Source organism: Haemorhous mexicanus, chromosome 20, assembly GCF_027477595.1.
Source record: "Haemorhous mexicanus isolate bHaeMex1 chromosome 20, bHaeMex1.pri, whole genome shotgun sequence".
In the NCBI taxonomy this organism is placed as follows: Eukaryota; Metazoa; Chordata; class Aves; order Passeriformes; family Fringillidae; genus Haemorhous; species Haemorhous mexicanus.
This window is the reverse complement of record NC_082360.1, coordinates 1,742,066-1,766,594: the sequence shown is the minus strand read 5'-3', so window position 1 is coordinate 1,766,594 and position 24,529 is coordinate 1,742,066. Positions and strand designations below refer to the sequence as shown.

General features: G+C 55.1%; 1 protein-coding gene across 10 annotated transcripts in view; it reads right to left on the bottom strand.

Annotated features, from left to right (window-relative positions):
* Window positions 1-2,794: 2,794 nt before the first annotated feature.
* The window catches only part of MYOCD (myocardin), a 102,857-nt gene continuing 81,122 nt past the window's right edge, over window positions 2,795-24,529 (bottom strand). For 4 of the 10 annotated variants that reach the window (XM_059864524.1, XM_059864526.1, XM_059864530.1 and 1 more), the window contains exons 3-13: window positions 23,946-24,001; window positions 19,713-19,788; window positions 17,324-17,485; window positions 13,190-13,365; window positions 11,782-11,907; window positions 11,020-11,273; window positions 10,518-10,671; window positions 8,074-9,015; window positions 5,334-5,447; window positions 4,397-4,454; window positions 2,795-3,800 (exon numbers count right to left, since the gene is read on the bottom strand). In XM_059864524.1, the coding sequence (XP_059720507.1) occupies window positions 3,238-3,800; window positions 4,397-4,454; window positions 5,334-5,447; window positions 8,074-9,015; window positions 10,518-10,671; window positions 11,020-11,273; window positions 11,782-11,907; window positions 13,190-13,365; window positions 17,324-17,485; window positions 19,713-19,788; window positions 23,946-24,001 (2,681 nt within the window). In that variant the 3' untranslated portion in view covers window positions 2,795-3,237. The remainder of the gene's footprint in view (window positions 3,801-4,396; window positions 4,455-5,333; window positions 5,448-8,073; window positions 9,016-10,517; window positions 10,672-11,019; window positions 11,274-11,781; window positions 11,908-13,189; window positions 13,366-17,323; window positions 17,486-19,712; window positions 19,789-23,945; window positions 24,002-24,529) is intronic. The other 6 variants (XM_059864529.1, XM_059864532.1, XM_059864531.1 and 3 more) reach the window with 3 other exon arrangements.

Sequence of the window (24,529 nt, the reverse complement as noted above, 5' to 3'; positions counted from 1 at the left end):
CTTTCCCAGGAGGCTGCTCCAGGTTGGCTGGAGGACCAGGGGCCCAGGCAGAGCTGGGCTGAGTTCTCCATTCAGCAGAAAATCTGCTGCTGGTGTCCTCTGGGGCCTGGGAGGAGACTCAGGAGACCCTCTGATCCCTTTCTCTGCCAGCAGCAGGAGCCTGGTGTGGACTCAGCCTCCCCAGGTGCTCTGCTCCAAACCTTGGAAGCTGACAGGCATCCTTCCTGCCCTTCAGAGCTGCACCACTGCCTCTGCTCCTCGCCTTTCACAGCAGGGAGGGGACACTCAGCCCCCCCAGCTGCTCTGCTGCAGGGGCAGCAGCATGGGCAGGCTCCTCTCAGCAGGCAGACTGGGCAGGGGAGTGCTCCATTCCATGGTCACACCTGAAATAATCCTAGGCTGAGGCTTGTCTCCTCATCCTCTGAGTGACCACGGCCTGGCTCAGCCCAGGCTGTTCATCCCAGCACACCTGGCTGCAGGCTGGGGTTAGGCATTAAAGATGTTCATAGGAACTGGATATTTGCTCATCCACATCTGTTCAGGTGCACTTGAGCCATGTCTCAGGACCATTTCACCTTTAGCCCACCTGGGCAGTCCCTCCTTGCACACAGGTGGGCAAATACCTGGGAACCTTTTCTAATCAAAGAGAAGATGTGGCAAATCTGGAAACAGACACTCGGGGCTGCTGTGGAGAAGGATCCAAGGTTCCCCAGGGCCCCAGCCTGCTGTGCCTGTGGGCAGGGGGAGGTTTGGCTGTGGCAGAGCTCTGTACCCAGCACCCTGCAGCCACCAGCCCAGTGCTGACAAAAACACCAAGGGGCTTGGGCAGGGGGTCAGCTCTGCCTTTAGGGGCACACAGGGAGTGGGGGCTGCAGGAAAACAGAGCAAAGCCAGAGCCAACAGAAGAAAAGCACAGGAGGCTCTGGCTGGTGTGTTCAGAAATCTTCCAGGAGAAACTGCTGCCATGAATGAAATTCATCTGGCCTTGAAGGACTGTGGCTGTCCAAGGGCACGGAGCTGGTCCCAGGCAGTGGCAGCTGGGATGGCTGTGGCTGTCCCTGTGGTGAAGTCAAACAGCAAACCATGAGCAGACAGAGTGGCAAGACAAGGGTTTTAATAATGAAGGTGTTGCTGGTAACATAGGTAAGGAAATGTGCTTGCTTACAGGTTTGAAGCTGACAGCATCCCTTTAAATAAGGAAATACAATTGCTGAGAGGAGAAAGTTACCTGGAAAACTCTGTACAAGGCCACAGTGGAGCAGCTAACACTACTCTGCTTCAAGTGCTCTGAATATTCTCCACGGACTGGCTTCAAAAAAATCTCACTTAGAAAAAGAAATTATTTAAAAAAAATGCAACCTGTGATTGTCTATCCTAGCAGTGCCCTGTGACATTTGTACAATAGAAAAATGGTGCTTTAAATAGTGACTTGAAAGCTACAGCCATGTGCTTTATACAGCATGCAACAAGGCCAGGGACTGGGGACACTGCCCGGGCTGCAGAGCTGCCTCCCACAGCTCCAGCATCCCTGGGGGGGAGCCATGGCCAGGCTGGACCTCCTCCCAGCAGCTTCATCTCCGTGTGCTGTCCTTCCAGTAACACAAATATTAAATACACTCAGTCTGTAAATAGTTTAACAATCTTTGTCAGCAACAATATTTACTTTGGCAAAACCAGAGTTGCGACGGACGGACGTTGTCCATCGCAAAGTCTGCAGCAAGTTCTTTGGTGGAAGCCAAGAAGTGAAGCAAAGGCTCCTTCTTGCTAGAGCCTGAGGAAGAATATTGCACAGAGACTCCGAGGAGAAATGCTGGTGATTCCAAACGGGAGCATCACTGCGGGAGAGCTTCCTTCTCTGCCGGCTGCGGGAGAACGGGCTCCTCCAGGCTCGGTGATTCACAGCTGTTCTCCGGTAGCCTTGCTCTGGGCTGAGGGGGCAGTGACGCTGGATAAACTCAGGGAGGAGGGGAACACTGCTGGGGATGGAGGAGGGATGGAGGGGAGGATGGCAGGGGCAGGCGCTCACACAAAGCCTCGGCCACGCGAGGGCTCGCTCGGCTCTGCCCCACGAGATGTCACCGAGTGTCCCTGCCCGGCTCCCCCTGCTCCCGGATCATGCAAGGGCTGGAGATCACCCTGACCTGGCTGTGCACGGAACAGCCCCTCCAAAGCCTGGCTGGTCCTTTCACACCACTTGCTCCTACCTTGGCCAAACCACATCGCTCATCTCCTTGTGTGCTCTGGGGACACGGCTGCTGCACTGGGATGCCACATCCCCCCCCGTTCCTGCGCCTGCATCCTGAACATCTGCCTCCAACGTCCAGAGCTCTCTGCTCCGAGGTCACAGGCTGCAGCCTGATCCAGTTCAGAATGCAGCCAGGACAGCTCCTGGGCTTTCAGCCCCTCAGGACATGCCAAGGTGCCACCATGAACTCGGTGATCTCCACCTCTCATCCACCTGGAGCAGAGCTCTGCCGGATGGGGCAGTGCAGCTTTGGGCAGGAGGGTGCTGGGCACCTGGCTGGGCACAGCCCCCTGCTCCTCACCCTGGTGTGGGCACAGCCAAGGTGAGCCCAACAGGTCTGCCCGGAGGAGAGGAGAGGAGAGGAGAGGAGAGGAGAGGAGAGGAGAGGAGAGGAGAGGAGAGGAGAGGAGAGGAGAGGAGAGGAGAGGAGAGGAGAGGAGAGGAGAGGAGAGGAGAGGAGAGGAGAGGAGAGGAGAGGAGAGGAGAGGAGAGGAGAGGAGAGGAGAGGAGAGGAGAGGAGAGGAGAGGAGAGGAGAGGAGAGGAGAGGAGAGGAGAGGAGAGGAGAGGAGAGGAGAGGAGAGGAGAGGGCAACAGTGGGTTTCCCTCTCCATGATTTCCTGTTGCCACCCAGGTGAGGTCACCTCACCACACAGTCTTGTCATGAGCTGCTCCAGTTCTCACAAGAGTGACTGCTAAAACTGGAGGGGTGGGGGGGAAGATTAAAGAAAGAAAATGGAAGTTCTTGTCAATAAAAGGAAGTGTTGTTTTAGGCACTTGTGTCCTCTGTGGGGTTGTGTCAATGGAGGAAAACCAAAGTACCAGAGTTGTGCTGTCAATTTTCAGTGACTGGAAATCCAAACAAGTCTATATGCTGGGAAAATGACTCCAGTTTCCCCTGGATGAGGCAGGTTAGCCCTGCATGTTCTGTGGCACGACAGGAGCGCTGTGCTGCCTGCTGCAGGCTCACAACACCCTGCCCCAGCACGTCCCCTCACCACTGCTGCAGGTGCAGGTCCATGCTGGTGTTCAGGTTGAGGTCAGCAACATCCAGGAAGTCGATGTTGAAGATGCTGGGGCCCGCGGGGGTGAGCGAGCTGAAGCCGGTGGCCGAGCTGGGGGGGGTCAGGTCCAGCCACTCCATTGTTTCCCACGGAGACTCAGTGAAACTCATTTGTAAAGCAGAGCCTTCGGCAGGGGAGGGGGACAGCTGGGTGTCCATGGGCGACAGGGGAGTCTGTAAAATCTCCTGGGAGTTGAGCAGTTCGTCGGCGGCCTTGCCGGAGAAGCCCTCCATCATCCCCTCGAAGGGGGGCTCCTCTCCCCCCAGCTTCAGCAGGGCCATCTCGCTGACCCTGCCCAGGGGGCTGTTGAGCAGCACCTCCAGGTGGGCGTCGCTGCTGCCCGGGCAGTGCTCGAAGGGCAGCGGGGCCGAGGGCACCGGCTCGAACGGGGCAGAGCCCTTGGGGACGGGGCCACCCGAGCTCCCCGCAGACACCATTATCTGAGGGACCTTCTGCAGGCAGGACCGATCTTCCTTGGCATTGGCCGGGATTTCTGTCAACAAAGGAGAGGGATTTGAGTTGCCCTGGCAGTGCCCACCACCATGGCCCTCCAGCTGACCATGGGCATCCCTCTGGAGACCTGCTCAATCCCACTGGCACTGCTTGCCCACCCTCCCTGGGGAAGCCTCACACATTCCTGCTTTCTGACCTTATCCCCCGGGTTTGGACACAGTCCCTAGGGCACAAGCACTGGCAGCTGTCCCCAAGGGGCTGGGGAAGGGCACAGGGGAGGGCAGCAGAAGTGCTCTGTGTGGGAGATGGCACTGGCAGCCCTGGGAATGGGGGGGCACTGGGGGCTCTGTGTGGGCAGGGGGCTGGCAGTGCTGTGCACAGGGCTCCTGCCCTGCTGTCCCTTCTCTCTGCACAGGTGACAGCCGAGCCCAGACCACCCCACGGGGCTGGCACACACAGGAGCAGGCTCCAGGAGGGTCAATGTGCTTTTGGGCTCAATCTCAGTGGCTGCTGGCACAGGGAGGGCAGGGGAAAGCTGTACTCGAGCCAGGCAGCTCTGCTGGGGTGCACTGAGCCCCACAGATTGATGCTGGCTGGAGGGGGAGCCCCAGAGGGGAAGAGGGAAGCAGAGCATACCTCCACTCTCAATCAGCACGTCCAGGAGCTCGTCCATCTGCTGACTTCGTGTCATCTGCTGCAGCAAACGACAAAGAGGAGAGTAGAGGCCATTAGGAGGACAGTCCCTCCAGCCACAAGCCAGGTAGATGGCTCTAGAGCCCAAAAAGGATGGCTCTGGACCCCACAAATGGCTTCCTCCCACACCAGCACAGGGCTGGCAGTGGGGTTCAGGGCACTGCAGGGATGTGGCACAATGATTCAGGGAGCAAAGCACCCTTCCCTGCTGCCAACCCTCTGCTCTGTGGCCACCACAGCCTGCCCTGTCCCAGGGCCCTCAGGACACAACATTTTAGCCCCAGCACCTCACACTGGCACGTGCCTGCCTGCCTGCCCTCCCTCCTCTCCCTGACCAGAACCTGCAATATCTCCTGCACACTGGCATACACCCATTTTCACCCTGACAACAGCATCACTCCACTTTCCCAAAGGCACCAGCAGTCCCAGCACTGAGGCTGCTCCCAGACTGATGGGAAGGAAGGTGTTCCTGGGTGTTCCTGGGTGATGGCCAGTCCTCCCTGCAGGAACAGCACTCCAGGGTACAGCTCAGGGGGCAGATGGATGAGCTGGATGAGCTTTCCTGGTGACCTGGGAATGCTCAAGGCTCTGTCTCTGACACAGCACTGAGCACCCAGAGAGAGTACACTGGAACCCCAGGGGAGCTGGGGGGTGTCAGGACCCCTGGGTGCACAGGGGACATTACCCAGCCCAGCAGGGTGTCCTCCTTTGTGGCAGCTAGCCAGCACTAACCCTTCAAAAAAGCCCGTTCCTCATGGAAACAGGCCTGTCCTGCCCAGAGACCAGAAGGGGCTGGAACTCCTGCACCTGAGTCCCACTGACTGCAAAAAGACAGCCCGGGCAGCCCTAGGCCTGGAGAAAACAAAAACCATGCAGTTACCTGCTTCACTGCATCCTCATAGGGTGGAGGCTGCTTTACCTCTGACAGGGCTGGGCTTGACTTACAAAAACTTGGGGATGAAATAGAAAACTTTTGGCCTGACTGCACAGCCATCTGCATGGGGAGATACAGGGAAATGGAGTCAGTGCACGGAGGGAGGCCTGGCTCTCATCCTGCTGAGGCTGGTGGGGTGCCAGGGAAAAGGACAATTTTCTGGGTCAAACCAACTCAAAATGCCTGGCTTTGAGCAGGATAGAGGCAGGTAAACCAGCTCCCTGACCTAGCTCTGAGAGCCAGGGCCAGGCTGGCCCCTTGTCACTGCACAGACATGGTGGCACAGGACAGCCTGGTGTCCTGGGGACATGCAGGACAAAGGGAAGGCAGAGGTGCTGCTGGTGGTCAGCTGTGCTTGGCCAGTGATGAGGTGTGGGATTCACATTGTCTGAACCTGAGAGAAGCAGTGAGAGAAGCAGAGAAAAGAATGGTCAAAACATTTACACCAGAATCCAATTACCAATTCCCTTCAGGTAAACAATCTTCCACAGTGTATTCCACTTGTGAACAACACAGGTGCAGCAAATGAGATAAGAATTGTTTTGATCATTCTCTTCTTTGTTTCTCTCAGGTTCAGAGAATGTGAATCCCACATGAGGCACCTCCAGAGCCAGCCCCATCCCCATCACCTCCTGACTGGGAACCCCCAGCCCCTCACCTCCTGATCTGGGGGCATCTCACAGAGCTCAGGACAGGGAAGGCCACTCAGAAGAGGGAAATCTCTGCCTGTGCCAAACACCTGCATGTCTTTGCCAGCTTTTTGCCAGGCTCCCCTTCCAGGATGGATGGCATTTGAAGCACAGTGCCTGTCAGCTGCTGTCCCCATCACCTCCAGGCCCTTGTGTGCCCTTCCCCTGCTGCCTGGCCATGGCCTTGTCCCACAAAAACCAGCACCAGGGGACTGTCCCCCCAGGTGGGTTGGATCCAGGGCAGCAGTGGGGTCACTCTGCCTGGCCATGCACATCCTGGCCACGTTTCTGTGGAGGGGAGCTGGAAGGAGCACTGCCCCTGGCTCATGGCAAACAGCACTGCAGGGCTGGGCACAAAGGAAGAGTTCTTGCTGAAGAAGGACCCTCGCCCCCAGGAGTCCCTTGCAGGCGGCAGAGGGGTGTCCAGGATGGGTGGTGGTGGAGTTGGGATGAGCTGCAGGACACAACGGGACCATCCCCCCGCCCTTGGGCAGTGAGGGAGCAGCTGGAGAAGCCCCTGTAGTGTCACTGCTCCCTCCTGAGCCTCACTGACCACTGCCCAGCTGCCCAGAGCAGCCACTCTTGGATATCAGCTCACAGCCCTGTGTCCCACTGCCCCCAGAGCTCTGCTGCAGTGCCCAGCTCCCCTGCACAGCCCCAGTGCCAGGGCCACCCCCTGCATGCCCTGCTCTGCTCCCCAAACCAGTGCTGCCATCACCCTCCTCACCCCTGCAGCAGCCCCCCTGCCCTCCATGCCCATTCCACTGGCAGCCCTGTCTCTGCCCCTCCTCTCCCTGAACTGCTGCCCTTTCCCACCTCACTGGCTGTGCTGTTTGCCAGCTGCCCATGGCACCTACCTGGCCATCCTCCTGAGCCCCACTTTGTGCCCCTGTGCAGGGCTGCACCCCAATGCCTGCTCGGGGCCACTGTGGCTGGGCTGGGAGAGCCCTGCTCTGGGGTGGGCTGTCCCACACACCCAGCCTGCCCTGCCACACCCCTGTGAGCACACCTGGCACCCCTGTGCATGGCACAGGAGTTGCTGCTACCTGGGCAGCCCTGGGAGGGCACTAGGGTTGTGATCAGAACGTTGTGCTTGTGCTGGCAGTGTCCCCCCCTCCCCAGGTGTTTGTACCTGTCCAGGGGCCTGAGTGAGCAGTGGTGGCTGCTGAGGACAGCTCTGTGCTGGCCTGGTGGCCTGGTGGGGAGGCACAAGCTCTCTCTGACTGCAGACCTCAACTGCCAGCCCTGCTCCAGCTTCCTGAGAAAAGGCTTCCCCAGGGCAACTGCTCTCCTCCAGCTCAGTGGTGAAAATCCCTCACACACTGCAGGGAGCCACAATGGCTTGGCAAGATGCTGGGAAGCCCTGCAGCCCTGCAGTGGGGTCTCCCAGGGGTGTAGGAACTGTGCCAGGGCTCTCCCAGGAGCTGAGGGATCCACGCTGGTGCCTCCCTGCTGTGTATAGAGCTGTGCCAGGCCTCCATGGGGCATGGCTGTGCCAGGACTCCCCCTGAGGGGAGAGGCAGCTGGGTTTGGGCTCTTTTAGGGTAGAAGAAACTGTGCTAGTGCTCCCCCGGGGAAGTGGGGGCTTGCCAGGACTCCTCCAGGGGCAGAGAGAGCTGTGCCAGAGCTCCCCAGGGCAGAGGGAGCTGTGCCAGGGCTCTGTAGGGCAGAGGATGCTCTGCCAGGACTCTCCCAGGACACAGGCAGCTTTGCCAGTGCTCACCTAGGGGCAGAGACAGCAGTGCTGGCGTCCCCTGGGAAGGAGGGGAGCTGTGCCAGGGCTCCATGGGGCACGAGAGCTGTGCTGTCACCCCTTCAAGGCAACTGGCTGCGGTGGCAGGGCTCCTCAGAAGAAACCCTGCACAGGACCCTGCAGCGCTATCAGCTTCCATCCCACTGCCCACCTGGGATACTTTCTGCCCTTGCAGGCAGCCCCGGGCCCGGAGGCAAGGCCTCCCCCGTGTGGTGTGAGCGGTGGGGTGCGGGCTGGCACTCACCGGGGCTGGGCGGAGGCAGCTGCTGCCCGGGGGGGACCCGCTGCGGCCCTCGGGGGACACCGGGAGCAGGTAGTGGCTGTTGGGGGACGGTGGCAGGCTGATGTGCTGGGGGCTCTTTGCAGCCCCCAGGGGAGAGTGCTGTGGGGAGCACTGCGGGCTCAGGAATGTCGAGGAGGTGATGGTGCTCTGCCCTGCGGGCTCCAAGCAGTGGCTGTTCACAATGTGGGGCACCTGTGGTACCCCACAGTTACTCAGCTTATCCGAGCTGCCGGCCTGGCCTTTCAGGGCCATTTGTTTGGATGCAAAAGGACAGCTGGACACGGTGTTTTCCTGCTTGATGGGGACACCAAAGAAATGCTGAGCAGGCTGCTGCTTCTCCTCAAGGCCGTTGCTTCTCTTCCGCTTCTGGAGCTGCATCCGCAGCTCTTCCACCTGCCTCTGCTCCTGCTGCAGCTTCCACGTCAGTTCATTGATCACCTTCTGCTTCTCCACCAGCATCTTGTCTTTCTCCGTGTCTATCCCTTCCAGTTCCAGCTGGATGCTCCCTCCGTTCATGCTGCTCATGAGGCTTTCCTCAGCGCTGCCCTGAACTGGTGATGGCTGGAGGCCAAACTGTGGAGAAGCCATGGGCCCATCGTTGAAGGTGTCGGGCAGAGAGCCGCTCACAGAGAGGTCGGAGGAGGCGGGCGAGATGGGCGGGGTGGAGCTGGTGCTGCCAAAGTGGTAGAAGCCATTTGATAACATGCTGCTGGAGGACTGTGACTGGTAGCTGGACAGGGTGCTTGTTGGAGTGACGGGGAAGGTGACGGTGGTGATCTCACTGAAGCTGGGCACCGTGCTGCTGCTGCCCTCCTGGAAGGGCCGCAGCCGCTCCATCAGCGCCGTTTTGGTGCCCGACACGGGCAGGCCTCGGATTCGGAGCTGCTGCCTCAGTTCTGACACCTGGAAGGAAAATCACTCGTGGTCAGTCTCTCTAGGGATGTGCCCCCTGTTACAGGGTGACCAAATTATCCTTTGGCTCCTTAAAAAGGAAAAAAGCCCAGAAGTTTCTCTCCTTGGTTTGGTAAAAAGAGACCTCATAGGATCTTTGGGACTTCACCTCAAACCTAGGGCTACCCAACTGGACAGAGGCCAAGAGGTCTGGCCTAAGCAATTCACTAGAAAAAGAAGAGAACAAAGGAAATAATCGCTTTTGTGGACTGTTTTAGCAGGAGCAAGAACCTCTTGCCTCTGGCTTGGGTTTTCTCTGTAAGAACTTGGTTATTTTGCTTTTTATTAAAACTTTTTCTGTTTCCAACAGTACCTCAGAAGCCTTCCTGCTAATTTTATGCCATTCGGGGTAGCTGAGCTATCTCAGGTGTGATGGGCTCCTCTGAGAGCTCATAAGACCTGGCTCGAAGAGAAAACCCATCAAGTCTCAGTGGCAGAGCAGCCCTTTAAACCCAGTGCTTCTAACAAGGAGTATCAGATCACAGCCTCCAGCTTTAACCTCTGACCTCCCAGGTGCTCCCTGTCTCACCTGCAGTCACCACAGTCACCATGGACAGGCTTGACCACTGCTCATCCTGCAGAATCTCAACCTTTCTTAACAGGAAAACTTTCCTCCTTCCTCTGAGAACTGTGACTCCTCCATGAACCAGCAGAGGTCCTTGGGTCAGGGAAGCAACTCAGGATTCCCCTCCTAGCAGTAGATTTCTCCATGAGCAGAGGGCTTTAGCACAGACCAGGAGCCAGCTGACAGCTCAGAGACTGTGACACCTTGGAGCCACATGCTCTGTGCTCAGGCACATGATTCAGTCACCTGAGCTAGGGCAAACTCATCTGTTTCTACCTTGGGGCTGCCCCCAGCTCTCTGCTCCTAGAAGGATGTGGCCTTCCCCATGACTGAGGGTCCATTAGCAAAGAATAAAAAAACAGCTGATATGAGGGATTCCCCCCTACATGAGAGGGGCTCAAAACAGTGCATGTAGCAGGAGGTACCTGCTCTTGCAGAGAGCTGAGCTGGCCTGGGAGGAGCTGAGTCACTGAGGGGGTGGCATGCTGCCCTCCTGGCCCCTGGTTGGTCTGTCAGAGCATCCTCAATGTCAAAACTACACAGGGATGGAACCAGGAGCTGCAGGAGCAGCAGCTCAGATCATCCTTCAGCCTGACCTGCAGCCTCCCCAGGCTACACCTTTGGTTTGCTGAAGCACAGGCTGGAGCAGTGCACCCCTCACCACCTGCAGAGCAGCAAGCCCTCGTGTTCAGAACCTCCCCAGTGACCAAGCCTTGCCCCAGGGTGCTGTGCTGTTCTCCTGGGTGGCTCAGAGCACGGGGGTTCAGGTGTGCTCATCTGTAACATGGCCCCTCCCAGCCTGTGGCACTCCCCTGACATCCACTCAGAGGCAGCACAGCACACTCAGGCTGTGACATTCTGCTGCTGCAGTGACAAAGTTTGCACTCACTTTGAGATCATCCAGGTTGGATGGCAGAGGGCCTGGCTTGATAGATGAGACACAAGACTGGCCTGAAAAGGTGGTTTTCACTGGAGAAAGAGGGGTGTTGTTGCCAGATGCTGATGAAGGATTTGAGCTTTTGACCATTTGCTCATTTGATTGCCTGAAATAACAAAGGAGATTTGGGGTAACTTGTCTGTTCCCCCAGGGTCTTTGGGCCCAGCATCCCATCTCTCTGCTCCCCTGGGTCTGCTGTCTCCTATGTGAGACTTCAGGATGGCCAAGGAAAACCAGGCTGGGCTGTAGGGGATGGCTGGTGTCCCACCAGCAGGGCACAGGTGCCCCAACCAGTATGCAAAGCCAGAGTGGTTTGGAAGGAGTCTGTGCTGTTCCCAAACTTTTCTGTTTCAGTGGTATGCCTCTATCCCCTTACTCTGGCACACATGGATACAGAGTGGAAAGTCTGGAGAGAAACAGGACTAAGTCCTGCTGCTGGCACAGTGCCACTCACTTTAGCTGTCCTTGGTGCATCCCAGGATAGCTGAAGTGCTGCTGCTGCTGCTGCTGCTGCTGGCTGAGGATCTGGAGCTGCAGGAAGAGCTGCTGCTGCTGGAGCAGTCTGGCATATGCAGAATCCATGGGTGGAGGGGACTTCTCTGCTTTCTGGTCTGGAGGGATGTACTGGTGGTACTTGAGCTTCTTCACTTTGGGCTTGGTGTCCTTGGGCTTTTTGTGACGGTTCTTGCTGTCACTGGATGATTTGGACTGTTGGAAGGAAGGAAAGGAATTAGGTGTGAGAACAGCTCCTGCCACCCCCATGGGACCCCAGAGGCCTGAGAGGAGAGAACAAAGGCAGCTCCTGCTGGCACTGTGACACTCCAGCTCCAAGACCTGCTGAGCCTGCATGTGGGGGACTCCCTCGGCACTGTGTTCCATCTCAGCTGGGTTGGAGAGCACATGGGATGGAGAATGACCCTCCCTGCCTGGAAAGTGCCCCAGTGTGGCCTGGTATCTCCCCTTGCTCCCAGCCCCAGGGGATGTTTTCAGGGCAGGACTCAAGCAGTTGCCTCTAGCAAGGTGTAATGTTGTATCTTGTACCATTACACAACTAATTAAATTCGTTTTTGACACAAGGTTGTCTGTCTGAATTATTCAAAGCCTTTAAGGCCAGAACCCACAGCTCCCACACATTTTGGGCATAGCCCATGGGCACTCCAGGCTTGGATGCCCCGGGCTGGTTCCTGTCCTGGGCAGCTGGAGGCACCGGCATTACCTTCACGGCAGAGGGCACCGGGAGCGTCGGGCTCTCCTGCCCCGCGGGCTGCTTGGGGCTGTCGCACTGGCTGCCCTGCCCCGGGGCAGCGTCCGGAGCGTGCCCATCGGCACTGGGGGGACGATCCTGCAAGGGAGAGGTGACGGGGGCTGTGGGGCCGGACCCAGGGCTGCCCAGCCTGGACTGGGGCTCCTGGTGTCCCGTTTTCTCACCCCACGTTGTTCCCAATCCCCACAGATGCCTCATGTCTATCCCAGCCACATCCTCAGGCTATCCCAGCCCTTTCCCAGTCCTCTGCCTCCACACTCCTCCTTGGTTTTCCAGCCCTCCCAATTTCACCCGATCCTCGTATCCTTGCGCACAGCTGGTCCCTCAGTATCCTCCAGACCAGCCCAGGCTTCCCAGCTCACCCGTTGATGGCCAAAATCCTTTTGGTCCTCTCCCACCCCAGTCTGCCCCAGTTCCTCCCTTTTCTCCCCATCCATTCCAGCCCTTCCAATCTGCCTCAGTCCACTCCAGCTCCCTCATTACCCCCAGCCCCTGTTACCCCAGCCTCTACATTCCCCCAATTTTCCCCCAGTCCCCCCAGTGCCCCCAGCCTCCACATTCCCCCAGTTTCCCCCCAGTTTCCCCCAGTCCCTCTCTCTCCCCAGGCCCGGGGCTGCAGTGCCCGCGCCGGCCGGCAGTGGGCGCGCCGGCCCCGCGCAGCGCGGTCCCACAGTCACAGAATCACAGAATGTCACAGAATGACAGAATGTCACAGAATCACAAATTAACACTGCTGGAAAAGACTTTTGAGATCATCGAGTCCAATCCGTCACCTAACACCACCCTGTCAACTAAGCCATGGCACTGAATGCCAAATCCAGGCTTTTCTTAAGCACTTCCAGGGATGGTGACTTCACCGCCTCCCTGGGCAACACATTCCAATGCCCAAGCAGTCTTTCAGTGAAGAAATTCTTTCTAATGTCCAACCTGGACCTGCCCTGGTGCAGCTTAAGGCTGTGTCCTCCTGTCCTGTCGCTGTTCCCTGGGAGAAGAGCCCGACCCCCCCTGGCTGCACCCTCCTGTCAGGGAGCTGTAGGGAGTGATGGGGTTTCCCCTGAGCCTCCCCTTCTCCAGGCTAAACAACCCCAGCTCCCTCAGCCGCTCCTCACAGGACATGCTCCAGACCCCTCACCAGCCTTGCTGCCTCTTCTGGACACGCTCCAGCATCTCCACATCCTTCCTAAACTGAAGGACCCAGGACTGGGCACAGCACTCAAGGTGCGGCCTCATCAGGGCTGAGCACAGGGCAGGAATCACCTCCCCGGCCCGGGACCCCGCGTGTCCCTCCCCTGTGCCATTCCCTGTGCCACACGGCTCTGTCCCCCCGCATGTCCCCCGGCCCCAGGAGGGCTCTCCCTACCTGAGGAGCCCCGGCAGGGCCGGCGGAGGGCGGCTCCGGGGCCTTGGAGCCGGGGGGCGGCTCGGCGGGGCCCGGGGAGCCGCGGCTGCGGGGCCGCTCCGGGGACAGCCCGTCGTTGCTGCTGTCCTCCTCGAAGGCGAAGGCGTCGCTCTGCCGGGGAAAGCCGCCCTGGGAGCCTGCGGGGGCAGAGGGGCCACGGTCAGAGCCTGCGGGGATCGACGGGGGTACTGGGTGAGCCTGTGGGGAGATGGGCCGCGCCCGCCGCCCCCTCCCCGGCCTTGGGTGAGGGGCACACGGGGGGCTCGGGCACCTCCGGGGCTGCTCCGCGGCTGGGGGAGAGCAGGGGAACCCGAGCCATGGACAGGGGTGCCTGGGACAGAGAGAGAGGAGGGGTCTGAGGAGCCGGGACCGTGGTCCTTTTTCCTAGGGAGAGAGGAGGGGATGGAGGAGCTGGGACCATGGTCCTTTTTCCTAGGGAGAGAGGAGGGGATGGAGGAGCCAGGACTATGGCCCTTGTTCCTTGTGTCAGGGAGAAAGGAGGGGTTGAAGGAACCAGGATCATGGCCCATGTTCCTTGGGACAAGAGAGGAAGGGATGGAGGAGCTGGGACCATGGCCCTTGTTCCTTGGGACAGGAGAGAGGAGGGTTGGAGGAGCCCGTCCGGCCAGCACAGCAGGGCTGATGCAGACAGGTGGGGCTGGTGCAGAGGGGCTCTGCCATCCTGCCCCTCCACTGGGCTGGGATGGGAGAGGGGCATCACTCACCCTCCCTGAGCTGAGCACCCCGGCTGAACACCCAAACCACGCATGGACTCCGTCCCCAGCAAAGGAATGAGGTTGAAATCAGCTCGGAATGTGATCCATCTGCTCACAGCACAAGAGCCAACAAGGGTAGATGCGGCTGCAGGTGCACAGAGGCTCCCACATCCTGTTTCTGTGCACGGGTGTCACCCACAGGACACAATTCAAATCACTTCTGCTGCCTGCCCGACAGCCCCAGGCTGCCCTGCCTGCACAGCTCCTGCACTGTTATCTGCTAGTCAGATGGGCAAGGGCTCTTGACCCCGAGGTTTGATGATAAATAAAGTGCTGAGAAAAAAGGTCTCATGTGAGCCTCGGGAGGGCTGCAGGTGGGGGTAGAGGAAGGAGCAGCGTGGCCACACTCGTAATCTCCTCGTGCTCATGTCTGGCATTTGTCAGGCAGCTTGGCACGCTGATAGTGAGGTGACAAATGGGGAAATAGGAAGGGCCTGGGGACAAGCTTCCACCTGTCCCTGCTGCTGGTCTAGCAATGTGCACCTTCTCAACGACACGCACCTCCTGCTCTGACCCCTGCCCCTATCTGAGAGATAAGGGTTATCTCCGCTCCCTGTGGCTGCTGGTGCCAGGGTGGGCGAGGACAGAGCCCTGGCTCCCTGCCTGAGCTGCTGCTCAGACGTGGGCTGGGGAAATGAGATCAGCTGTGTTCAACTTGCTGTCCCTGGAAGGAGGGTCTGTGTCCTCTCCATCCTCTCCATCAGAGGCAGCCCCCAAACAGGTCCCTGAGGAGCTGCAGCATTGCATGGGCCACCTGGGCTGCATGGGAGCTGGCTGCACACACCTGCAGGCCAGTGTGGACATCCCCTCTTGGGAAAAACAACTCCAACCAAGGGGGACTTGTGGATCTGCAGGGCTCCTGCTGCGCTGGCAGGGAGCGTGTGTTGGGAAGTGGTGCCAAAGCTGGGAGCACAAGGGACCTTCAGGACACAGCGACAGCCCAGAGCATGACAGGAATGTGCTGCATCCTGCTGGTTGATACTGCAGGGCTGTGCCAATGGGGAATGCTTCCCTTATCTGCCCTGCTCTCACCCAGCCCGGCCTGAGCGTTTTGTTTCTCGGTCCCGTGTCCCTGCTGTAATCTCAGGCAGGATGGTGTTTGCTCCAGGCTGTTTCTAATGCACTGGGTATTGTCCTCTTGAGCGCATTGGACAAAGTGATGACAAGGACCTGGTAAAAAAAGTTCCTTGTATCACTGCTCAGCTATGCAGGGCACTGGCGGCCTCCTGTCACTGGGACGTTTGGGCTTTCGGTTGGGGTCTGGCACTTTCTGCTCACCCTGCCGGAGGTGATTAGAGGAACACGTCAGCTGAACTTTCCACTGTATAAACAGTTGAGATTCCAAGGTTAAAGTAAAATGATTTTAAACCCTGTCATCTTTCTGGTATTGCAAAAACAAAAGGCTTAACGTTCAGAAGTGCCAGTACTCATCTCCGCTATGTGTTCAGCCCTTTGCCCCAAATCATGAGTACCACAAGGTGCCTCTGACTCCAAAAATGAGCTTGAGGATCCTTCAACTTGGGGCTTTCTTCTGCAGAAACCTGAGGGCTGGGATGGTGTTCCTGGTGCAGCTGCACCACCTTCTTCTCATGGCACCCTATGGTACCAAGCAACCTAATGTTGGACCCTAAAGCTGCATGTTTGACCCTAAATGGGATGGAACTGGCTTACAAGGACACGTTTTTTTCCCCAGCAATGTGAGAGAACAGCATTGTGAAAGGGAGAAATTTAAAACTGAACAAATAATTTTTAAGCCAGATTTTTTGTTTTTAACAGTTTGGTCCTGTAAATCTCTGTTTACCACCAGCTCCTGACAAGGCAGCTGAAGAGATGCTCTATTCAAGACTCAAGCTCATTTGCCCAGTCTCCAAACCTCAGCTCCAGGGGATAAAGTCATGCTCACACTGCCTCAAATGTTTATAAAGGGGGGGGCTTTTTTGAACCTTTTTTTTTTTTTTTTCCACTGTACTCTCCTCTAGTAAGTGGCTGGGGAGATTTTACTTGAACTCTCCTTAAAAATTCCTCTTCAGGCAGAGTCCTGGAACATTTCACCTTCAAAGAGGAGAGCTGTAACACGCTGGGAATGGAGCAGCTCCAGGGCCAGGCTGGAGAAGCTGCTGTACATACACAGCCTGCATTTCACAGCCCCAAACCAAGAGCAGGAATAGTTGTGGGGCAGGACAGAGCAGTATCTGAGCCTGCAGTATTTAATGTAATTTAATATCATTTCTGAGATGAAATAAAAATCAAAGTGCTTCCTGTTTCAACTCTCATTTTTGGCATCTCTTATGTCACTCCAAGACCCTTTCTGCCCCAATGCCCTGCCATTGTCCCCAGCCTGCTCTGAGCTCCAGAACAAACCCTTCAAATGAGATCATGCCAATGGAAATGATCCCATTAATTGAGGAACTGTGAGCAACAGAACAAGAGCAACAGAACAGAGCAGCTCTCCGTGCCTCATTGGAGTGCCAGTTTGGACGTGTGGACACAGCCCGAGACTTCAAAAATAAGGGTTGCTGCCCTGTCCCTGCAGGACCCTGCTGCCTTTCCTGCTCCTTTCTCTGCTTTTGGATCTCCCTGTCCTGGCACTGAGCCCTGGTGAAATTTGACTCACCTTTGTGCTCTGTGTTGGCTCCCACAGCAGCTTCCCTACAGCAGCGTGGGGAAAGTAATTGTGGATGATTCTTCCTCTCTCCTCTGGTGGGAGGAGGTGATGGAGAAAAACCAAGCTTAGGCATAAGGCAAGTGCCGGGTCTGGTTGGTAGGAGTGTGCTCTGTTTATATTCTCCAGCAATTTAGCACCCGAAGGATGCTCCACACCCCATCCTGCTCTGCTGGGTCCTGCATACCACCAGCACCAGTGGTAAAAAATAAAAGAGAACCCTCAGCCTTCCTGAGCTGGGGCCACTCCACCCCCATTTATTGGGATGTGAGAGCTTGGCAGGGCACGAGTGGGAGGATCTGGGCTGGTCTCACCACCAACCCCCGTGCACTCAGGTTCTCTCCCATGCTGAAGGAAGGAGTGTCCTCTCTCCAACTGCATCATTTCTGTGCTCAAAGCCTTGGGGAGGGAAGGGGTGTAAGAAGGGAGGTCCTTTCTGGGGGAATGTGGCTGAGCACTGGTGCATGTTTTAGTGTCACTGCTCTAAGATGAGAGCTCTGTGCTCACAGGCTGTGCTGGACTGGGATGATTACTATGAAAATAATTCAATTGAAGCAATAAAAGCAGCTCTTACATCCAGGCTGGTCACTTCCTGCAGTCACTGTGGCAGCCCCTGCCCCACTCCATGCACACACCCAACACATTCACTGTCAGTACCTTTTATGGCCTCTTTCACAGCTGAGTCCACAGGAATAATATTCTTCTCCACCAGCTCCAAAGGACCCGGCCTGAGCGCGATCTTCTCGTTGAGGTCATCTGCCAGCCGGGCTCTTTTCAGCTTCATTTGAGTGGACTGGATGGACCCCTCTGCAGCTGAGTCTGAAAGGCCAAACAGAAGCATCAGGACCAGGGGCTCCTATTGGCACAGCACTCAGGATTCCCTTCCTAGCAGTAGATTTCTCCATGAGCAGAGGGCTTTAGCACAATGTGGTGCCCTTCAGCACAGCCTCTGGGGGCTGTGGTACCTGAGCATGGCTCAGCACAGCAGGACCTGCTCTGCCACACTGGGTGGGGCTGCTGTGATTTGGGACATCTCTGAGCTTCAGGCCCAGCTTCTCCATTTGCAAACAAGAGCCTCTCTCTACCATCCTGGGCTTGCAAACCCAGCCTACAGCTGGACCATCCTCTGCAAGGCCCAGGAGTGACCTGTGATGGATTCTTCATCAGCAAGCTGCCACCAACAAGGGCCAAAGAGCTCTCCAGCTGCTGCCTGCCAGAAGCACACTGGCCCCTTTTGGGCTAGTGCAGATGGGAAACAGCTGGAGAACAGAACCATTGCAGTGCTTGACAACTGGAGTAAATGGCTTACACTGGAATTAAAAATGCTGAGTCTTGGGCTGTGGACTTTTGGAAGTGACATGACTACAGTGCTCCAGACCTTCAGGATAGAAACGAGCTGGGGAGGAGCAGAGCAGAGGCAGGTAAACCTGGAAGCTGCAGCCCTAGCAAAGCCAGCTGAGAAAACCCCAATTGTTAAAGGGTGACAGAAGAATATCAACTTAAACAGAAAGACTTCCTGAACAAAGCTATCTGGCTCCTCTCTTGGACCTGAATAGTGAGGGACTGGGATTCTAAACCAGACCATTTCTATACCCTGGAGGGTCTAAAGTAAGAGCAGCTGCATTGAGGTTGTTCTTTCTTCAAAGTCTGGACACTCTCAGGGAGAGATACTGTAGGAAACATGAGCTACAGGGCTTGGCACCATGGAAATTCTCTACAGGAGGTCAGGAGAGCTGCTCTAGGGCCATTCAGATTATACAGACCAGTGAACACAAATGAGCTCCTCGAGGTGAACTGTAACAGAAGGGAGGCCTGTAAAGCACTTGGATGATGCAAACTGTGTCACCTGGCCAGTTCAATCACCTCTAGCTCCAGCTGGGAACAAAATGGATTTGTAAGTCAAATCCACAAAATGGATATGGCAAGACACAGCTGTGAAATGCAGAGCAGGGTGGACAGAGGTGTGAGCAGAGGCTGCAGGTAAAGGGGTGTGGGGCAGCACATGCATCTTGCTGAGTGCACAGCCAGGTACTCTCTCCTCTCTGCAGTCTCTCTCCCTCTGTCCCTGTCCATGCCCAGGGACTGCAGCTGCCTCCATGTCTGGTAACAGCCCCCCAGCACAGTCCACATTGCCCCTGTTATTTAACCTAAGGGAAGGACACTCCACACTCTCCATCTCTTCAACAAGCAATGGTGCTAGCTTATTTTTGGGAAGGAAACCCAGGGGAAAAGCAAGGCAGCAACACTGATCCAGCACTGGACCCAGGCTCAGCCCTCCTGCCTGCCAGAGGAAAAAAGAAATACAGATTGCATCCATGCTGAGAGCAGAAGGCAGCATTCAGAGCTGCCAGAGAGTGATCTGCTTCTTCCAGGCAAGTGACAGCACTCAAGGAGGGAGGGAGGCTGCACATCCTCTCTGTCTCTAAGGATCTTGTTATCTCTGGAGATAATGAGGGATGCTGTGGTGTTCTGCTGTCTGTGATGGGATGCAGCCCTGCCAGCTCTCTGCCTGAGAGGGAACACCAGGATGGGAGAGGAGAGAGCTGCTGTGGCTCACAGACTGATAGCAGGGCTTTTCATACTGCTCTGCTTGGGTCACTGACTGCACAGGCTGTCACACAGAATATCCAGAATTACAGCAGCACAAAAGATGTCCAGCCTTGGGAAGGTGCTACAATGAACTGCTATAGGAATTTAGTGCCCTGGACAACAAATTCCCTGGGTTTGCTCTTCATGATCAGATATTGGCACTGGTGTCTAACAGAGTTGTCTCTCACAGGTGTTCCTTAGAGCATCTTACACTGCCAGAGATGGGAGAAAGCCTGGGTGGCCTTGGGACTCTGCCTGTCAGGGAATAAAAGCGTGTCCTGCTTCCTAACACCAGCTCTGGACACAATTTCATACAACATGTCCCATTTGAGTCTGCCCCCCATGAGCAGCTGGAACAAAGTAATGGCAATGAGATTCCTGAAGGAACACAAGAAGGGCAGGAGGAACACAAGTTCCAGGGCAGGAGACACAAGGAGTGTGTGGGAGGAGCTCTTACCTTGCAGAATGTGCATATTGACCAGGTCTGAGCGCTCAGGCCTGCTTCTGATCTTGTGCTTGAGATAATCTTCAGTCTGCAGAACACAAACACAAAGTTACCTGCCTAGAGCAGCACTAAGGTACTGAGAGCACCTGCCCCCGTGCCATCCCACATCCTTTTGGATTTATTAGAAGCTGGGTTGAGTGAGCTCCTAAATGACATTTCTTATTCCTGAAACACTGGCTTGTTCTTGGGCAGAAGGTCTTCAGAGAGGGAACAATGTGCATGTAGCTGCTGAGTGTTCACTGCACCCACTCTGTGCCCTGTGCCATCACTACTGATCTTCTGATGCCTGAAGTGTTGTGAGAGCTCATAGGAAGGGTGACACCTATTTCCTGGGAGGGGTGGGCCTGCCCAGCATGTCACCTCTGAGGTGCTCCAGAATGCCCTGGCAGCAGTGGCTTCTGTGGGAGGCCCAGCACTCTGGGTGAGACATCAGGCAGAACAAGTCAGGAATCCACTCAGACTCTGAGCCCAGGTCAGCCACGAGGCTTAACCTTCCTGCAGCCTTGCAGCCCCTGTGCTCTCTGGTTCCCCACCCAAGCTATGATACGGGGTCAGGAAAATCTCATTTGCAGCTGGGTTTGTGATGGACAGGGTCCTGGAGCCTTGTGCCAACTCCCTCATGGATTTGGGAACAGAGAGGCACACAGAGGTACAGAAACACCATCCATAAGGGCCAAGAAAGTCAGCCTTGAGGGCACATGACCTCAAGAATACAAATATAAGCTTATCCCCTGGTGAAAAAAAGCTAGAGCTCAACTGAGACAAGCTCTTAGCTAAGCTGAGCTGCAAGAAGAAATAGCACAGAAATTGTACATAGTTCAAAGAGACTAAAATCCTAAGGATAAATATTAAAGAATAATACAAGCAGCTGGAGCAAAACTGGAAATCCTCAGTACAAAATGTACAGGATCATAAGAAAAAGATCTTATAAGGATTCTGCAGCCAGGATCAGGCAATGGAAACTGCTGTCTGTGTTCCATAAACAGGAGAAATAATTCTCAGCAAACTGCTGAGATGGCTACAGGATTTAATGCCTTTTAAAAACCATGCTCACTAAAAAGACAAATGGCTCTTTATCAAACAGGTGTCTCAGCCAAGAACCTTCAGCAAGAAAAGAGAAGAAACCCCAGTTGTCAGGTTGGGGAACAGGTTAGAGGGTACTCAGAGGAGTTAAATGTTCCCAAACAATTTGGAGACACACAAGGCTGGAGTAATAGCAGCTATCTATGGTTTTCCAGGAAACTGGGCAAAGGAGAGTAATTGCTAGCTTTAAAAGAGATGGGAAGAAGAAACCAGGAAATAGTAAAGCAGACAGCAAGATATTGGACCAAGTAATCAAACAATCCATATAAATGAATTTTGAAGATAGCATGGAGGTGAGCAACAGCCAAGATGGATTTATCAAGAACAAATCACATCACACCAAGCAATATTCCTTCTATGGAGAAATGACAGTTTTCTGGTACAGGAATAAACAATGAATATCAAGCAGCTTGACTCAAAGCATGTTTTGACATTATCTCCCATGGCTTTCTCACATGCAAGCCAGAGAAATTTGGTCTGGATAAGACTAATATAAAAAAGGAGCATAGCTTTGGATCACCAGAGGAATTGGAAATGGCTCAGAGTCTAAACAGAAGAATAAATCAAATCCTGTTACAAAGCAATTTTTCCTGCTAGTCAATATATTAGTCAATGCCTTGAATGATAGAACACATTCTCCCTCATTCTGAATCATTCAAGGCTAACTGATTACAGTACACCATGGTTTGGCACAACTGATGATGTGAAATACACGTGCTACAGATCCAAGGAGGACATTTGGGAAGGGCTGTGGTCAGGTCACAGTTAGCCACAGCTAAACCAGCAGATTAAGCACTGCAGTGGATGAAGATTTAAAGCACCAGAGATGCTCCTGCAGTGGTCACTGGACAGGGCCTTGGACAGAAATCAGTTACTCCATGCATTGGAAAAGTATAAAAGGCTCTGGAGAATCCAGTGGTCAGCAGCTGACCCACACCCCCAAACCAGCAGGGGAGACAGCAGAGGTGTCAGCTCAGCCCTGTTCTGTGCCCTGCAGCCGAAAGGGCCCATGGAAGGGTCTGGGAGCAGCTGCAGATATCACCCCTGAGTCAGAGATGAGATCAGTGAGGGGGCTGAGGGGAGGGGACGTGGGTCAGCCCAGAGGTGAGAGGTTTAGTGGAGGTGCTGGGGCTGGGTTGGACTCCACGATCTTGAAGGTCTCTCCTAACCCAGTGATTCTGTGATTCTGTGAATTCTGTGACCTGCCCAGTGGGGCTGTTCTGCTCTGGGGCAGAGCCATGACAGCCACTCTGCAGCCTCTGTGTGCTGAGCCAGACAGCCCCGGGAAAGCCAGCCTGCTCTCTGTCCTCCACCCCAGGAATCTATTACAGGACATCAAAGTCTGCTGTGCTGGCCCGCTGCCAGCCTCTAACATAGCCAGTGACATGTTTAAACAAATAATAGACATTTTATTTACTAAAGTCTTCACAGCGCCTTACCCTTCCCCCATATTTTTCACAGCTTATTTCCACACACACAGTCCTGTGCTTGGACCATGTGGGTTTGCCTGGTTCCTGTGCCAGGTCAGAGCAAGCTGGTGTCTGCACCTGAGTGCATTTAAACTCACATCATGCATTTCCAACTAATCCTTAGATCAGGTCCTGACTTGGGCTCAGCTCCAGCTGCTGTCCCACAGCTGTGTTCCTGCTGTGCCTTCAGTTCCTTTGGACCCTGGCTGTTAATGAGCTGCATTTGTGTCTCTGGGGTGCAAATGATGAACCCTTCAGATGTGAGCTTTTTTAACATCAGCTGAAGCAGAGGAGCTTTCACAACACATGAACAGTTTTCTGCTTTCTGTTTGCACAACATCAGCTTGGGGGAATATCAGCTAAACAACAAATGTCTTGGGGTAACTGTCTGCAAACAGCTGCTGATCTTCCCTTTCCCAGGTCTAAGCAGGGCAGCTTTGCAAGGGAATAATGTTTATTATGGGCTGTGCTCAGTGTCTTCATTAGCACTTTCTAAACATGCCCTGGTTTGGGATACACTGAGCCATCCTTCCCCTTTCCCCAGGCAACTAGCCAGTGAAAGCTTTTGAAGAGAAAGACAAAGAGACACAAATGTATACTTTAGCTGTAAAATATATTACACTTCAAGGATACTTTGGATTGCTTGAAATTTTTTAAGCATACTAATCTTTCAGAGTCATGCTGTATTTCTTATGCTCGCCATTTATTACCACGGGAGACTTGGGGCAAGTGATTTGGAGTGTGTTTAAGTTCAGAAGAGCACTTCCCTGTGTTTCACAATCATTCTTCCTCGCAAAGGTCCTTTCCTATGTGACTGCAAGCACATTTTGCAGATTAATTGAACAAATTCTTGTGTTCAAGCAAAACCTGCATGACGAATTGCTTCCCTTTCTGGGATCATCCCTCCAGCTTGAGCAAGGCTGCATTGTTGGTGATTGGAAAACCAGCGTGATTTCCCAAAAAGTGATCAGATAACAGAGTTTCAAAGTGTTCTGGAAATCGCTACTGCCTTTGGCAGTGTTTAGGGAAGCCTGGTAATAGGGTGGGTGGGAGCCTGGCCCATTTCCCCCTTGGAGGTTGTGTCCTAATGGCCAAGTTGCACTGCAGAGCTGAAAGCCAGAGCTCCTGCCTGGTGACAAGTGTGAGTTCCCTGGGGACTGGCTGAGGTGGCCCCTGCATTTCCCCTGCACACTGTCTGACTGTGTTCCCTGCTCTGAGCTGGCTGCCAGGGGTGCAGAGCAGCCAGCACAGGAGGAGCAGGCTGTGGTTGTGACCCAGGGGGGAAGCAGCAGCTCCACTGGTTGGACATTTTCTGCCAGGACTGACAAAGCCATGCTGAACCCTGCCCTGCCCACAGCCTTTTGTAAAACCCCACAGCTCAGCACACAGATTCCCCCTTTGCCCTTTTTCTAAACCATCCCTGCTCAGAGAAGGGTGCTCCAGAGCATTTGTGAGCCTGGCAGCATTTCTGCAAGCAGAGCAGGTGCCCTGCCCTCTTCCTTGGCCACTGGGCCAGCGTGGAGGGTGCCAGAGGAGGGGACAGTGGTGGAAGGGGCTTTCAAACCCCGTGAGTCATGCAAAGCAAGCCCCTGTGTGTGTTCCCTCTTTGGGAACTTCCCTCAGCAGGAGTTACCTTGGCTCTCTCCAGACTTTTTCGCTGTTCATGGAATGCAGATGGGCTTTTCAGTGCTGCAACAGGAAAGAGAGAGGAGCAGTCAGCACAGGAGTGGAAGCAAGCAGCTACCAGGATATTCAGCAACAGCATTTTAATGAGTGCCATAAAAATAGCAACACAAACTAGCTGTTCTCTTTATTGTGCTGACTAAAAATAACTCAGGAAAGCTCTGGGAAATCCCATGCTCTCAGCCAGTCCATGGCAAGAGAGCAGGGGGGATGGAGAGCATGGGGAGAGCAGGAGGCACGTGGGCAGGGAGGGGTGCAGGCTTTGAAACACAGTGCTCCGTGGGACGCGTCAGAGAGCAGAGAAATCTTTTCCCTGTCATGTTCCCTGCAGGTGGTGGAAGGCACCACAGCTCCAGAAGACAGATCTGGGAAGAGCAAACACCTGTGAGGTATCTCAGCTGAAAGTAAAACCTGCAGGTGACTGAGGCTGGAGGTCAGCAGGAGGATTAATTCCTGCCTCAGCTCCTGGGGCCTGTGGTGCAGCCTCCAGTGAGGCACTGCCAGGTGCTCCTTTAGCCATCTTCTGTCACTGAC